At 37.3% G+C, this 15,908-nt stretch overlaps 1 protein-coding gene across 50 annotated transcripts in view; it reads left to right on the forward strand.

Annotated features, from left to right (window-relative positions):
• Nucleotides 1-15,908, forward strand: part of ABI3BP (ABI family member 3 binding protein) — a 255,427-nt gene that overhangs the window by 120,847 nt on the left and 118,672 nt on the right. For all 50 annotated transcript variants that reach the window (XM_024245145.3, XM_024245155.3, XM_063721849.1 and 47 more), the window contains exons 7-10: nucleotides 6,254-6,302; nucleotides 7,233-7,304; nucleotides 7,879-7,971; nucleotides 15,827-15,904. In XM_024245145.3, the coding sequence (XP_024100913.3) occupies nucleotides 6,254-6,302; nucleotides 7,233-7,304; nucleotides 7,879-7,971; nucleotides 15,827-15,904 (292 nt within the window). The remainder of the gene's footprint in view (nucleotides 1-6,253; nucleotides 6,303-7,232; nucleotides 7,305-7,878; nucleotides 7,972-15,826; nucleotides 15,905-15,908) is intronic.

Here is a 15,908-nt window from a genome sequence, read left to right on the forward strand (position 1 = left end):
ATATCCCAGTAATTTGTATTTGTCTTGGCAGGATATTTCATTTGGGATGAGTTACGCAGCAAGATTGGGAAAGATGATTGACGTTTTACTCTCAGGGAATTTAATTTTTTCCCCCTCAATATAAGCAGCCATGATAGGAAGGGCTAGGAAGCAACCTCCTGCCTGCGTGACACAGAGCCAGGCATTTTATCACTTCAAGCTGTGAGGTGGAGTATCCTGACTCCAGCCAGCTCTGATGAGTTTAAAACTCTTTGTTATTTCCAAAGGAAAAACCAAATTCATTAAAAAGATGTTTTAAGCCTTCTTTGAGAAGCTTTATTATTTCCTTCGGGACAGCAAAAAAAAAAAAAAAAAAATATATATATATATATATATATATATGAGCTTACATCTCTGCTCTCAGGTAGCTCTGGGACATGGGGAAGTAGTAACAGAACTGCATGGGATAACTTTGACTATCTTATGTGACCACATAGAATTGATTCTGAAAACTGGTTTGATACTTGAGAGGTATATTTTAGCCCAAAGAAGTGTATACCCAATTATTCACCCATCTCTTCTCTGAGACCTATCTTAGAAGGCAATACTTCGAGAGATATGAAATTGATTTCACATGTTTTGCTTTTTGGATTTCAAGCAAAAAGACACATTGAAAACTTTTATTCATATGAACATGGTTACACCTGAAACCTTAGAAGCAGCAAAAACTCTTGAACACCTTCCAATAAGAGGTATTCGGAATGGAAAAAAACAACTTGAACTTTAGGCTGTCCATTTTACAGATAAATAAATTTTAGGTCAAAAATTTGAATATAAAATACAGCCCATCCTACCCCTCTGGTTACACTATATATTGTAATTCATGTATCTAGATATGTGTTCTGCTGACAGGCAAGCCCCAGTGCAGTTGTGCCAGAACATATAGCAGGAAATCTCTTCTGGTTGGCTAGTGCCTGTGTTCTACCACTTGTTAAATGTTTTCAATATTGCTCCTACCTATACCTCTAGAAAAATCAGAGAAAAGGCATATGCAGAAACAAAACTGTGATTCTTTCTATATAAAATAAATCACGTGAGATCCATATGATTGAGGAAGAAAAAGATACATTTATCGTGATGCTTGTGCTATTTTTTTTTCCATTTAGAGAATCTAGGACACTCTTTTTTTGAAGGTAAAACCTAATGTTTACTATTAGGTTTTGTTATTTTAAAAAATAAAGAATGATGGCTAATATTTTCACACATTTTCTATATTTTGAAAAAATGTATTACTTAACTAGCTAACTAAACAAAATCAATATTTGATGTAGCACTTATTAACAGATTTTTGAAAGCAAATTTAATTATTTAATCTAAATCTTCCTAGAATCAGTGTTCTCCAAAAATATGACATCTACTTTTATCTTTTTTATTTTCCATCAGAGATCCACCCATATTTTAAGAAATCCACAGTTACTATCATCAAAAAGAGAAGTGGTACCAATTGTTAAAATGTAACAATTATCAAATGATTGATGTGAAGAGAGATTACCTTTATGGTCCCCACCCACACTTTATGACTGTGTACAGTGAATATATCAGGCATCCTTCCATTCTTAGCAATCCTTGTCTTAAGCAGAAACTTGAAAAATTTATATGTAGGCAAACTATGAATATATCATCAAAGGTTAAGTTGACCAGAAATTTGAAGCCTTTTGAAAGTAGGACATTAGATTCACTTTTAGCCAGATGTTAGATTGAGTCAGTATGTTTTGTAACTTTCATTAGAACATCCTAAAAATGAATTAAAACCAGAATCTAATATGCACAAGTTCTCATGTGGTTTGACTCTTGAGTCATTGAAATTTGACTTTGAGCCACTGTTTTAGCCACTACCCAAATGGACAGCTCCTCTTTATCTCGGGGCCTGAAAATAATGTTAAACCTACAATAGTAATATTCTGATGCCACAAAAATGTCAAATGGACAAACCTACAAAAAATAACATCCTTAGTTATCACTAACTTTATTATAGCTAATTTTCAAAATACTATCAGGAAGAAGTTAGTGTAATGCAGGGTGAGATGCAAGTTCCTTGTCATGTGTGGTGGTAGCAGTGTCTGCTGCTGCTGCTGCAGGTATTTCTAAAGAAGCATACACTTTCCCTAGCCATGGCAAAAAAGCATGCTGCATTTGTCTCCAGGGGCATCACCCTTTACACTTGAATAGTCTCTCCTCATTGAGTATCACCAACTGCATGCTTTGCCACAGTGTCCCAGAAAATCGGTAAAAATAAATGATCTTAACAAGACTTCTGCTCAAGGCATAGCCCAACCTGGGTTTCTAATGGACAGGTTATCTGGAAATGAAGAAGAAAAAAATCTATCATAGGACAAGAAAGAAATATGCTTACTTCCTGGCATTTAGTAAACATTGAAAGACAAGAACTATGGAAGGAAGAAGCGGTGGAGGTTTGCAGCAAGAATGGGGGAATTGGCAAGCTGTAGAGAAAACAGAGCCAGCAAGGGAATGACTAAGAAGGAAAATCGCTGCCAGAGTGGTGTCAGAGGATAGCAGTATTGTGCTGAGGCCACACCAGCCAAAACAGTGTGGAAACCTGCGAGGTTGTCACTGCCTCCTTCCCATTGCCAGGCCCCACACTGTCTATACCTGTTGACGCTGATGTACATTAATAGCTGTTCATAATAACAAGCCTAGAAAAAGTAAGGAAAGGTCAGCAAGGAAATGTTTTTTTAAACATTGTACATAAAACAGTTCTATTAAAATTGGATTGTAATTGGTTAAACACTGTATCTTGGAAATTATCACAGTACTTCATTTTGCAGTTGACAAATGCAAACAAAAGTTTGGTTAACAAACTTTTTCCTGCCCTTTCATTGGATAAGAAGACATAGGAGAGGATTCACATTGTGAATTTCTGAATGGAAATTATACAAGTGTTGGCAGAGACACGTTGAGCCACAGGACTTTCCTGATGCCCTTTAAGAACCTACCTGTAGAGACGCAGCTATTTGCTCATTAGTACAGCCCTTATGCATCTTTGGATTGTGGATTAAGCAGGAGAGCATTTCTAGGCCTAGAAAAAATTGCATTCTTCAGCTAAATGATTTTCTAATTTTTGGCAGCACATATTGTACATATGTTCTTGTCACTTTAACTGAACACTGGTCTGTACTGGAGTCAGAACTCAGAACAGAAACTTTGTTCCATTCATGTGAAGAGCAGAATATTCTCCATTTGTCCTTGTCAAAAAATTGTTTGTTCAAAACAAATCATTACAACAAGGAAAATTAAACTGGCATAATGCAATTCAGTCAGCACAGCAACATGTAGGCTTTTCTGCTCTAATGTGTTAAGTATCTTGGAAAGACTTCGCATTCAACAAAATGTGCGCTAAGTACAAAATGTGCACTAAGTGACAGGAGTTGTAGGGCAAATAGAGGACAGGCTATTCAAAAGCCTCTGTAGCTGTAGCCACAGCCTGAACAAAAATGATTATTGGTACCTAGAAAAATAATGTGGCTCTCTTGCCTGGCAGCTCCCATATAGTTGAAGGTTGCCATGCCAAGCGTTTAAAAGTCTCAGAAGTGTCAAACACATAGAAGCAGAGAGTAGAATGGTGGTTACCAGGGGGTGAGGGGCAAGGGGGCAGTGAGGAGATATTGGCAAAGGGTAGGAAATTTCGGTTAGGTAGGAGGAGTAAGCTTTAGAGTGCTATTGCACAGCAGGGTGACCATAGTTACTATTAATGTATAGTTCAAAATTGCTGAAGATAAATTTCAAATGCCTCACCACAAAAAAATGACAGGTGAGGAGGTGGATATGGTAATTAGCTTGGTTTAATCATCCCACATTGTGCACTTAGATGAAAACATCACATCGTACCTTAGAAATATATACAATTATGAAAAAGAAATGATTTTAAAAAATAAAAGTTGTTTTAACATGAACAAACAGGAGTTAGAGGCTATATGCTGGCAACGCTTTTGCTGGAGCAGGGCAGGTGAGAACTAGACAGTGCAGGTGGAGAAGCTGGTGCGGCTTCTCTTAAGGTGGGCTCATGAGTGAGTGTAGAGTGCCAAGGGTGGGCCTAACTTTTCTCCCCTGGGGAAGGATCTGTGTGCAAGTGCTCACATTTAATAGTTTTATAATAAAGCCAAAAGGGATCCTCTTGCCCATATAACTGCAAAGCTGAGAGTTTGGTATTTTTTATCCCCCACTGAAAGTTATACTTATCTTCCTACTATTTCCCTCCTGTTGCCAAGAATGAGCAGGTCTAAATTATATTTGCATCATTCCTCTAGTTATCAATAGTGTATGAGCTAAGTTGCAATACAGAAGCATATGTGGTAGCTAAACAGATTGTTGATTAAAATAACTTTTTCTGCTTATAAATGTAATTTGACCTTATCAGAAATTTGGCAAATATTGAAAGGTACACAAAATAAAATTAATGTTGGCTTACAAGAAATAAATCACTGTTTTAAGGAAACAGTGATTTATTTCCCTCTGGCCTCTTTTCTATACACATATTTATAAAACTGGGTTATATTGTGGATGCAAATTTATATTCTTGGTACTTATCTATATTCTGCATTTTTCCATTTTATTAAATACAAGTCAAATTTTTGAACTATCATTGAATAAAACCTCTACTTTTGGATAATAAATTTTTTAAGTTATGATCATAAACACTGTCTTTGATTAATTCCTTAGGCCGGGTTGCTAAGGAGGAAATCATTGACTCAATGCATGCAGACAGCCCTTTTAAAAATAATCTGATGATAGCAAACTTTTATTTGTTGTGATTTTTTTAAAACATAAGAACCTTAATATGATAAGAAAAATAGCCAACAGTAAGCCTGGTGTATTGTCCCTTCTTTATCGGGGGATATCACTTATTAAAATGGTAGTATGTCAAAAAGTATGTTTTGCTCACTACTAGGTGTTTGCCCTTGTAAGGGATTTGGTAATCAGGTAAACACCTGTCTGGTAAGCAGCTCATATTCAGCACATCCTTGATGATCAACAGGTCTAGTATATGCCATATCTGTATCATGTATACAGGCTAAACCAAGTATCAAGAAGTGGACATCAATCTTGCCCTTTCAACTCAACTCTAATTCTCCTGTATATAATTTTCTGCCCTTCTCCTCACCTGCCCTGTGTCCCTCTAGTCTGTCTTATCCTTGGCCTCATGATTATGTCTGGCAATGACTCTGCTTTAAAGTCTGCACCCATCCCTAGGTCAGGCTACTTTATGACATCAGAACCTCCTGTGGGACTTCTGAGGTAATTTGGGTGAAGAGAGGAAGCAGAGTCCTCTGGGATATGTCCTTCTGATTCTGAGGTCCCTTGTGTATAAACATGTGCAGAATGGTTGAAAGTACAGGCTGTGGAATAAGAAATATCTGGATCTGAGTCCTTGCTGTGCTTTCTTGAGCAATAAGTGCTTGGTGTTGGGAGCTCATGGTGGTTGTGGTATCTGTGGTAACAGCAGCAGCAGCAGCAATTGGATACACTCAAACAATTGATCTTGATTGGTTTTCAAAGATAATAGGTAGCTTAGCATCTTTTTGAGAGGGACTGTAAAAACAATTTGGCAGTGTCATATCTCAAATGTAATGAAAATAAATCAATATTCAATACAGAAGATTTGGTTTCTTTCCATTGTGGTTTCTAAGTAAAGTGAACTAATGGGAGTTCTGAAGAAATTGCTTCTGTCAAACCTTGGGATATTTATGAGGGAAACCAAGTAAATCCAGTAAAGTAGAGGCAGATGGATGTACTAACAATCTAACTAGCAACTTTTTTTTAAGATGGAGTCTCGCTGTTGTCACCCACGCTGGAGTGCAATGGCATGATCTCGGCTCACTGCAACCTCCACCTCCCAGGTTCCAGCAATTCTTCTGCCTCAGCCTCCCAAGTAGCTGAGATTACAGGCGCCTGTCACCACGCCCGGCTATTTTTTTTTTTTTTTTTTTTTTTGTATTTTTAGTAGAGATGGGGTTTCACCATGTTGGCCAGGCTGGTCTCGAACTCCTGACCTCAGGTGATCCACCCGCCTCGGCCTCCCAAAGTGCTGGGATTACAGGCATGAGCCACCGTGCCCCGCCACCAGCAACTATTAAACCAGTGTCACAGGAGACTTCATTGAAGACAAGGAAGGGCTACTTCCAGTTCTCTGAACATTTTAAAGAACAGAAAGTTATTCACAATGACTCAAAAATTAACTTTCTTCTTCTCTTTTCAGCCAGCATATGTCCCAAGGAAGCTAATCCCAATAACAATCATCAAGCAAGGTAATTTGTCTGCTCTGGAAATGTGTTTAGAGCAATCTTTAATATACTTTTAGCTAAGGTAATCAAACATGGCACATATTTTGTCAATTTTTTAATAGTTTTTTTTTTGAGAAAAAGTTCGAAGAAAATACAATGGTCTAGTAAACTGGAAGTTAATGGATAATTTTGGCTCTTTTACCAACACACCAAGCCTTGGGCTGGTCACACTGGTCAGACAACTAAGGACAAAGCAACCATCACAAGTATTAAATTTTTTAAAGCAAGTTAAATATGTGGAGCTTTACCCATGATTATGTTGTCATACATGAAGAAACCCACTGATTTAGTGGTCACTTTAAGAAAAGTAAAGATGGCCAGGTTTTCAGAATTATAATGTCACTTCACTTCAGTATCTGACTGTTTTTGTTTTGGCTTCTGGTTTTTCAAATTATTACAATCTATGATTTCCAGAAAGTTTCTTGGTAGAAGAGACAGGGCCCTTAAAAAAATGGTTCTTCATTTTCAGAAAACACAACATCCCAAGTGTATTCCCAAAACAGAGTTAGTTAGTGTTGATATTACTCAAAGACTCTTTGCTTTGAGAAAATAAGTTTTCTAAATTTTTATTGCTGGGTCATCACCTTATTTTGTGCTAGTACTGATTGATTTGGGGAAAAAGAAAGCTTCAAGGAATAGAGTTAGGAAGAAAGTTTTCCAGTAATTAGAATGGAACACCTTATGATAGAATAATAGCCTTTCATTAGTTAAAGGCACAGGTGTTAAGGTATGCCTTCCAATCCTTCTGTTGGCTATATAGCCAGCCCACTGAGTTGCTTTGTATTAATTAATAAAGTTAGATAAGGCTTTTCCAGTGCAGATGGCTTCACATTATTAGCTTCTTACTGCCTCCTATTTCCCACACCCTCACACTGTCTTTTTGTATTTCAACAGTGATTCAGAATGTTACTCACAAGGATTCAACTAAATCCCCAGAAAAAGCTCCGTTGGGAGGAGTGATACTAGGTGAGTGGATCTCAAAATCTATGCCTAGATTAAGCAAATCAGGCTATCTTTTGAGGATAGGGCTCTTCTGGAGTTTTGCAGTGTGAGTAATTCTGTTTAATTGATGTGGTTCACTTCCTTTCACTGTTTAGCATCCTGGCTCATGTCCATTCCAGGCTAGGAGCCAAGCCACGCTATCTTTATCATGGTGTGTTAAAGAAATAGCTCTAGCACATGTGCAGTGGGAACGATGGCACCTGTCCTACCTGCCCCACAGAGTTGACCGAACTGCTCTTTTAAAAATCATTATTATTGATAATAATCTTTGTTCACCACACATCTTAAGCAGCCATTATACAATTTTTGAGTCTGTGGATAAAAAGCCAGAGGATTTTAGTAGTTTGGTTAAATATGAAAAATATTCTATTTAGAATGTATGGTCATATTTTTTCCAACGTTTTAAAGTTTGGGTTAAAATTTACTAAGCAAAATAAGTGCTACACTTCATAGTTTGTAGTATCTGATGTGCTGAGCTTCATTTTATGTCATGATGTACTTTCTTCCCCTTATCTTATTTACATCTATTTCCTTGCAGTCCACCTTATTATTCCAGGTCTGAATGAAACTACTGTAAAACTTCCTGCATCCCTAATGTTTGAGATTTCAGATGCACTCAAGACACAATTAGGTAAGCAGAAAAGTTTTGTATTTGAACTTTGCAATGACTGAGTACTAGCACTGATATTCTTAGGAGATCCAAAGAATCTTGCAAATGAGCTGTTTGAGGATCTCAAAGTAAAAAAGTAGAGGCAAAGAGGTTGGAGTGTTGGAGGTATTCATTATAAATAACATTCTATGAGAAAATAGTTATTTTATATGTGCATATTTATATAAGGTATATTTATATGTATGAAATAAGAGTGAATGTTTATGAAATTCTTCAAAATACATATGTATAATTTTCTAATAAAGTAATTCTAAATTATACTTACTATACTATTATGGGGCGACTAGGTATTTGCAATGAGAATTGATGTGAAGGTCAGGTTCATTAGAATTATTATTTACTTGAGATTGATATTGCTTCCTATTTCTAGAAAGAACTGGTTATGAGTTCAGTGTTTAAAAAACACAAAACGTAACAGTAAAAGGAAAAAAACGGAAAATCCACTTAAAAAAGGGCCGGGGAATAAATGTGGAGGTCACTGGGCTGAGTTGGTTGCTGCATTTAAGTATCAAATTAGGCTCCGAATTGTATCTTAGCAGAGAATCTCAAGCTTGATCAAACATCAGGAGCACCTGGAGGGCTTAACACAAAGACTGCTGCCCACCACCCCCCGCCACCGTCCACCCACCTCCAGAATTGCTGATTCAGTAGGTCCAGTATGGGGCCTGAGAATTTGCATTTCTGACAAGTTTCCAGGTGATACTGACGCTGCTGCTCTAGGAACCACACTTTGAGAACTACACTTCCAATGTCTCTAGAGAATGCCTTGGGCTGTTAATAAATTTGGAAGAAATAGTGCGGTAGAAATTGAACAAACCTTAAGAATACAGAATGTATTCCCTGAGCTAGGCACTGGCTGTGAACTTTAATGTTTAATATATGATTGAATCAGCACATTGTATGGATAAAGAAACGGAGGCCGAAGCCCCTGTTTGGCAACAATCATTCAACAAATACTATGCATTACCCTATGTCAAAACTGCAAGTTGCTGGGGGCTATGATGGTGAGTTACCCAGGCATGGCACCTGCTCATACTGGGACCTCAGACAAGGCACTTACTTTCTCCTCCCTTACTGGGGGCCTTACCTGTCCCCTTCTTCGATATTTCCTCTTTTTTGGCTGAGAGAGAGGCAGAAGAAATGATAAATAAGATATAACCCAAATATTTTTTATTTCAATAAAATGCCATGAAACATAACAATAGGCTGGGGTCCTAGGTGGGCAGACCCTCTGGTCAGGCCGGGGCTTGGTGTGATCTCTCTGTTATCAAGAGCATGCATCCACTAGGAACAAACCCTTGATGTTCCTGACAAGTAGCTGCTGGTACGGTGTGGATCCCACAAGCCAATAACTCATTTCCTTTTTCCCCCTTTCCCTCCCTGCCCTGGAGACTTACTGGGGGAAAAAAGACATCAAATCTAATGAGGTACCAAATGTTGATGTCTTTTTCTTGTTTCCAATTGTCTTCTTTAGGGAATAGGACCATGTAGAGATGTTTAGAAGTTTTGTCCACATAATGTCAAGCTACTTAATTTTTTTAAAAAAACCTGAAAAGAAATTGCTATCCCTTCATGTGTTTTTCAAATATCCAGACACCTAACTTTGCATAAATACTGTTACCTGAAAGTTTAAGTTAACTTTTTTCATTTTTTGCTTCTCTGATCTGAGGCAATCCAGTTATAAGAATTTTAAAAGGCAAGCTCTTAAGTTCTTTTTAGGTGTTGATTTTGAGAAACTCCTGGAAGAAGGAAGAGGAAGGCCTTATGTGGGTAGAAAGGGGACTATTAGACTTACAATTGTGGAAAATTTTCCAAAACTTATGGTTCAACATCTCAGTAAGATGTGAAAATGTTTGCCAATATATCTTTGTGGTTTTGTGCAATCCTTATATTTTTACTTTAAAATAGTCATATCTGGTAGTCCTAGAGTGCATTACTTCCGAGAAAATAGATAAGTAACTCTGGACTTCATTTTCTTAATTTGTGCATCAGACTTGATCACCTCCCTTTAACTATAAAACCCTGTGACCCAGCCCTACATCATGTAAATGTGATGCTGCCAGGATGCTCCCAAATTAAGTTCCCTCAGTGAATCTGTGTTTGGAAGAGTTAAAGCTCTGGACTCTGGCATTCACCTGTTGTCTGCCCAGAGACCGTATACTTTGCCCCATGTCTAGAACTTGTTTGGAAGGAGGATAAAAAGGAGCTGGCCAATCTCTTATTGATTTAGTCCCTATTGTGTCCATCAAAACTACAGAAAGCAGGGTTTGTGAAGGGGACTGAAAATGAGCAGGGGTGTTTCTCAGACCATGGCTGTCAGTTTTAAACTGGAAGATGTCATGGTCTGTTCCTCAGTGCTTAGTCTTGAGTGATATTTCCTAATCTTTAGAAAAATGTTTAAAATTTCTACATGCTACCATAATACCAATTTAGCATTTTTGCTTTCTTTAAGTAATTAAAGTGGATTTTTGTCTTGTGATTCATTTTTACTTTTGCTTTTCTGATATGATTCACTAAAAGTCCAGAATTAAGTATTATTCTAATAAAGAAAAATTAAATGCAAATAGTAAAATGCAAATAATTTAAACTATGAAAATAGTAAATATGTTTTTAAACTTCGCTTTTGAGGGAAATGCCTGTCTTAAATTGAATACATGGGCAAGATGGGATGGTTCATGCCTGTAACCCCAGCACTTTGGGAGGCTGAAGCCAGGGAATCGTTTGAGACTAGCAATGCAAGACTAGCATAGGCAATGTAGCAAGACCCCATCTTTACAAAAAATATTAAAATAAAAAAATAGCCAGGCATGATGGTACATGCCTGTAGTCCTAACTACTCAGAAGGCTGAGGCAGGAAGATCACTGAAGCCCACGAGTTTGAGGTTTCAGTGAGCTCTGATTGCACCACTGTACTACAGCCTGGGCAACAGAGCAAGACCTGGTCTCTTAAAGTATGATGCTAATAATAACAGAACACATAGAAAATTTAACACGTGGAGAATTTCTTACACACTGTATTAGTCCATTTTCACACTGCTGGTAAAGACATACCCGAGATTGGACAATTTACGAAGAAAGAGGTTTAATTGGACTTATAGTTCCACATGGCTGGGGAAGCCTCACATTCATGATGGAAGGCAAGGAGGAGCAAGTCATATCTTACATGGATGGCAGAAGGCAAAAAGAGAGCGCTTGTGCAGGCAAAGTCCCATTTTTAAAGCCATCAGATCTCAGGAGTTTTATTCACTATCACGAGAATAGCGCGGGAAAGACCTGCCCCGATGATTCAGTCACCTACCACTAGGCCCCTCCTATAACATGTGGGAATTCAAGATGAGATTTGTGGGGACACAGCCAAACCATATCACGCACTGAAGAGACTGATAGCCAGTATGTTTGAAAATGTCCGATAAATCAAAGGAAAATCCTACCCAACAAATGTACCAACTTAGTAGACCATGTTTCTTACAAAAACTACATATACAATTGTTTAAAATTTTTTATTGTATATGCTTCAAGCATCCAACATGAAGTCTTTTTATATGTATACCTAGTGAAATAGTTACTATATTCAAGCAAATTAACATCCATTCTCTTGCATAGTTACCCTTTGTGTGTGCGTATGGTAAGAGAACCAAAAATTTTAACAATTTTCCAATATACAATATTATAATTATAGTTCTTGTTTTCTACTTTAGATTTCTAGTCTTATTCATCCTATGCATCTGCAACTTTTTACCCTCTGTTCTACATTTCCCTATTTCCCCCTCTCCATCCCATCCCTCATAAAGTTTTATTCTCTATATATGTGACCTTTTTTAGATTCCACATATGAGTGAAATCATGCAGTGTTTTTCTTTCTGTGCTTGGCTTATATCATTTAGCATAATATCCTCCAGATTTATCCATGTTATTGCAAACGGCAGGACCTTGTTTTTTAAGGCTGAATAATACTCCAGTGTGTGTGTACCATAATTTCTTTATACATTCATCAGTGAACATTTAAGTCGTTTCCATATCTTGGTTGTTGTGAACAATGCTGGAGGGGATGTGGGACTGTATGTATCTCTATGAGGTGCTGATTTCATTTCCTTTGGACGTATGTCCAGAAGAGGGATTGCTGGGTCATAAGGTAGTTCTATTTTTTAATTTTTTGAGGAAACTCCATACCATTTTCTATAATAGCTGCACCAATTTACATTTCCACCCCAACAATAAACAAGAATTTTCTGTTCTCCACACCCTTGCCAACACCTATTTTTTATCGTTTTGCTTAATATCCATCCTAACAGAAGTGAGGTGATAACTCAGTGTGGTCTTAATTTTGCATTTCCCTGATGATCAGTGACATTGAGCACTTTTTTTTTTATACCTGTTAGCCATTTTTATGTCTTCTTTGGAGAAATGTCTATTCAGGTCATTTGCCCATGTTTTAATTAGCTTATTTGGGGTTGAGGGTGGTTGTGTTATTTTGTTTTGCTATTTTGTGTAAGTTCCTTATATATTTTGGATCTTAACCCTTTATCAGATACATGTGGTTTGCAAATATTTTCTCTCAATGCATAGGCTGCCTTTTCATTTTGTTTATTGCTTCCTTTGCTGCACAGAAGCACTGTTTTTTTTTTGCAAAGTGTGGGCATAAACAGTCCTTTACGCCATGAGGGGAGAAATAAACTTCCCTAAAGTTAATTATCACTGCAACTCAGAAAAGCTATATTTTTTGAGGTAGTAAATCCTAAAAACAACATCCTCATTCCAGCAGAGCTCATAACGGGGCATCAAGAAGTATAATAGCTAGTTCTAAGAACACATGGTGTGAATAATGAGAGATATAAACAAAAAAGTTAGGATTACACACACATCCCCAAGGGACATACAAAGGGTTTGCCAAAGTCAAGACCTAGCCTGCCAAAAATTAAAGGAAACAATTGTGGTGGAAAAATGTACAGAAGAAATAGAGGAAAAGGAATTTCCTGGGTTTTAGGCTGTGTTCTGATGGCATTTTACTTTCCTATTGCCAAGATTGCAGTTGTGCATAGATAGTGTGGGTGAATGCTCAGGGGTTGATATATCAAGAGTTCCCCATTCAAATACCCTCCCCATCTGCTAAGTTCTCTGATGTCTGAAATATAATTTATAGATATATAGTATGGCCTGGTGCAGTGGCTCCCACTTGTAATCCCAGTACTTTGGGAGGCTGAAGCAGGAGGATCACTTGAGCTTACGAGTTCAAGACCAGCCTGGCAACATAGTGAGATCCCGTTTTTGCAAAATAATAATAGTAATAAGCTAGGTGCTGTGGCACGTGCTTATAGTCCCAGCTACTACTAGGGAGGCAGAAGCAGGAGAATTGTTTCACTTGAGCCCAGGAGTTTGAAGTTTGAGGCTGCAGTGAACTATTATCATGCCACTGTACTCCAGCCTGGGCAACAGAGTGAGACCCTGCCTCAATAAAAAAAAAAAAAAAAAAAAATGGAAGAGGAAGAAGAAGAAAAAACAATATGCCCGTAGAATTAGTAATATATAAAGAATACAAAGGTCTCTTAGGAAGGGGAAGTTTGCCTTTTTTCATTAACAGCCTGATTTTAGGCCAATGTGATTGCCAGCTAAGAACATGTTTTGAATAAAGAAATTGAGAGCATCGCCTGTGACAGTCTAGGATCTGGACGATTAAACAAATAAATAATAAGAGGTCCTAGGTCAGCCAGGGACTCACTGAGAACATGGGATATTCTTAATCAGGAAGGAGCCCTGGAAGGAGAAGAGAATACTGAAAGAGAAGAGATTGTGAAAGGAAACCTATAATTTTACATTTAAAAAAACTTCCTGTGGGGCATGTTGAAAATAATAGGAACAGCGTGCTTGAAAAATTCATGATCTGAATTTTTTTCTGTGTTGACAATCAGAATGGTTCACACAAAAGATGTCAGAAAAAAAACTGATAAAATTTAGACATTTTAAAAATAGAATTTATAAAATTATGCTAGATTTTTAAAAAGTTCCTTTTTATGCCCTGCTAAATTAATTTGAACAATGCTATTAAATATTTTGTTGTGCGAACATGCTTTGCAACTTCAGAAACACACAATTTGTTGCAAATTATCATTTATGACACTTAGTGATGGCATTTTAAATAATTCCTGAAAATTAGCTATCTAGAAATCTGTTGTATGCCTTTATCGAGTAGGGATTGAAAACTGACTTGCTGCTGTAAACATTGTGAAAGATGACTTTCTAATTGTCCTCAAGCTCATCAGAATTAAATAAATGTTTTTGAACGCACATCAACAGAAAAGAAGAAGATGGTCTTTACAAAAATAAAGTGAACTACAGATTATAAAATACATGTTCAAAGAATTTTGAGTGTGAAAATTAAAGTTTTCAACAGGGAGCAATTTTGTCCCTTAGGGAATATCTAGAATTGCCTGGAGATACTTTTGGTTGTTAGAAAAGTATCTGTGGAGCACAAGATATTCCAAAAATGTGTGAGAGCACTATTGGAATCCAATGGGTAGAAGCCAAGAATACTGTTCAACATCCTACAGTATATAGGCCAGTCACCCATAAAAAAAAATAATCTAGCCTCAAATATCAATAGTGCCAAAGTTGGGAAATCTAAGTTCTGTATAGCCTTAGGACTCTGAAAAATCCTGTCCGATTACATAATCAGCTCAAGGTGGCATGATCAGGGTATCCCAAAGGGGCATGAATTCTTTCTTGCCACTAGACTGTTTCAAAATATTATGAGCAGGTAATATTATGATTCAACACAGAAAATAGCTGAATAGAATTCATCCTAATTATACCCTTTCAAATGGGGAATACCATAATGGCTGGGGAACACTGGCTTAGAAATGCTACTTTCTTTGAAAAAGAACTTTTACATTTTAAAATGAAGTTTCTCAAATAGTTGCATAAAGAGGAAAAATGGAAAAAATTATTTTATTCTTTGTACTGAATTCCCATAGAGATTAAAAGAGAAGATCTACATTAATATGAGGCTCAAATAACATTTACTGTTTAATTTTTTGCAACAAATATTTTCAAATAGCTTTGTTTCCTATGTGTGTTGTTTGTGGCTTTCTAGAATCTCGATGTCATAACTTATTACATTTTTTACCATGTATAATAATGGAAATTTTCTTTTTTTTGGGGGGGATGGGGTCTCGCTCTGTCACCCAGGCTGGAGTGCAGTGGCGCCATCTCGGCTCACTGCAAGCTCCAACTCCTGGGTTCACGCCATTCTCCTGCCTCAGCCTCCAGAGTAGCTGGGACTACAGGCGCCTGCCACCTCGCCTGGCTAATTTTTTGTATATTTAGTAGAGACAGGGTTTCACCATGTTAGTCAGGATGGTCTCGATCTCCTGACCTCGTGATCCACCCGCCTCTGCCTCCCAAAGTGCTGGGATTACAGGCATGAGCCACCACGTCCGGCCGGAAATTTTCTATAGGTTGATTTTTTAAAATTGGGAGTACTGGAATATAAAATTCCAGGAAGCATTTGCAATATAATCTATGCCTTCCAGAAATACTATTTATCAATCAGATGACTTGAGAAGTATCCAAGTATTGGATTGTGATTTTTTTTTCTTCATTTCAATGCCAATTTAGATCTTAAAAGAATTATCTAGGGTTAATAAGAAAGAATTTTGAAGACTTATATTAGTTCCTGCTAGAGATACACAATAAAGTTGTTGAATGGCCGGTGGGGAAGGAGTGTGAGATTAGATCTTTAGTCTGCTACTTGATTATGCATTGAGGGAGGTATTTTTGGACACTGCAAGTGAGGTAAATTGTTTGTCCTCTGACTTTTTAGCTAAGAATGAAACCTTGGCATTACCTGCCGAATCTAAAACACCAGAGGTTGAAAAAATCTCAGCACGACCCACAACAGGTAA

The sequence above is a fragment of the Pongo abelii genome, chromosome 2, assembly GCF_028885655.2.
Source record: "Pongo abelii isolate AG06213 chromosome 2, NHGRI_mPonAbe1-v2.0_pri, whole genome shotgun sequence".
NCBI lineage: Eukaryota > Metazoa > Chordata > Mammalia > Primates > Hominidae > Pongo > Pongo abelii.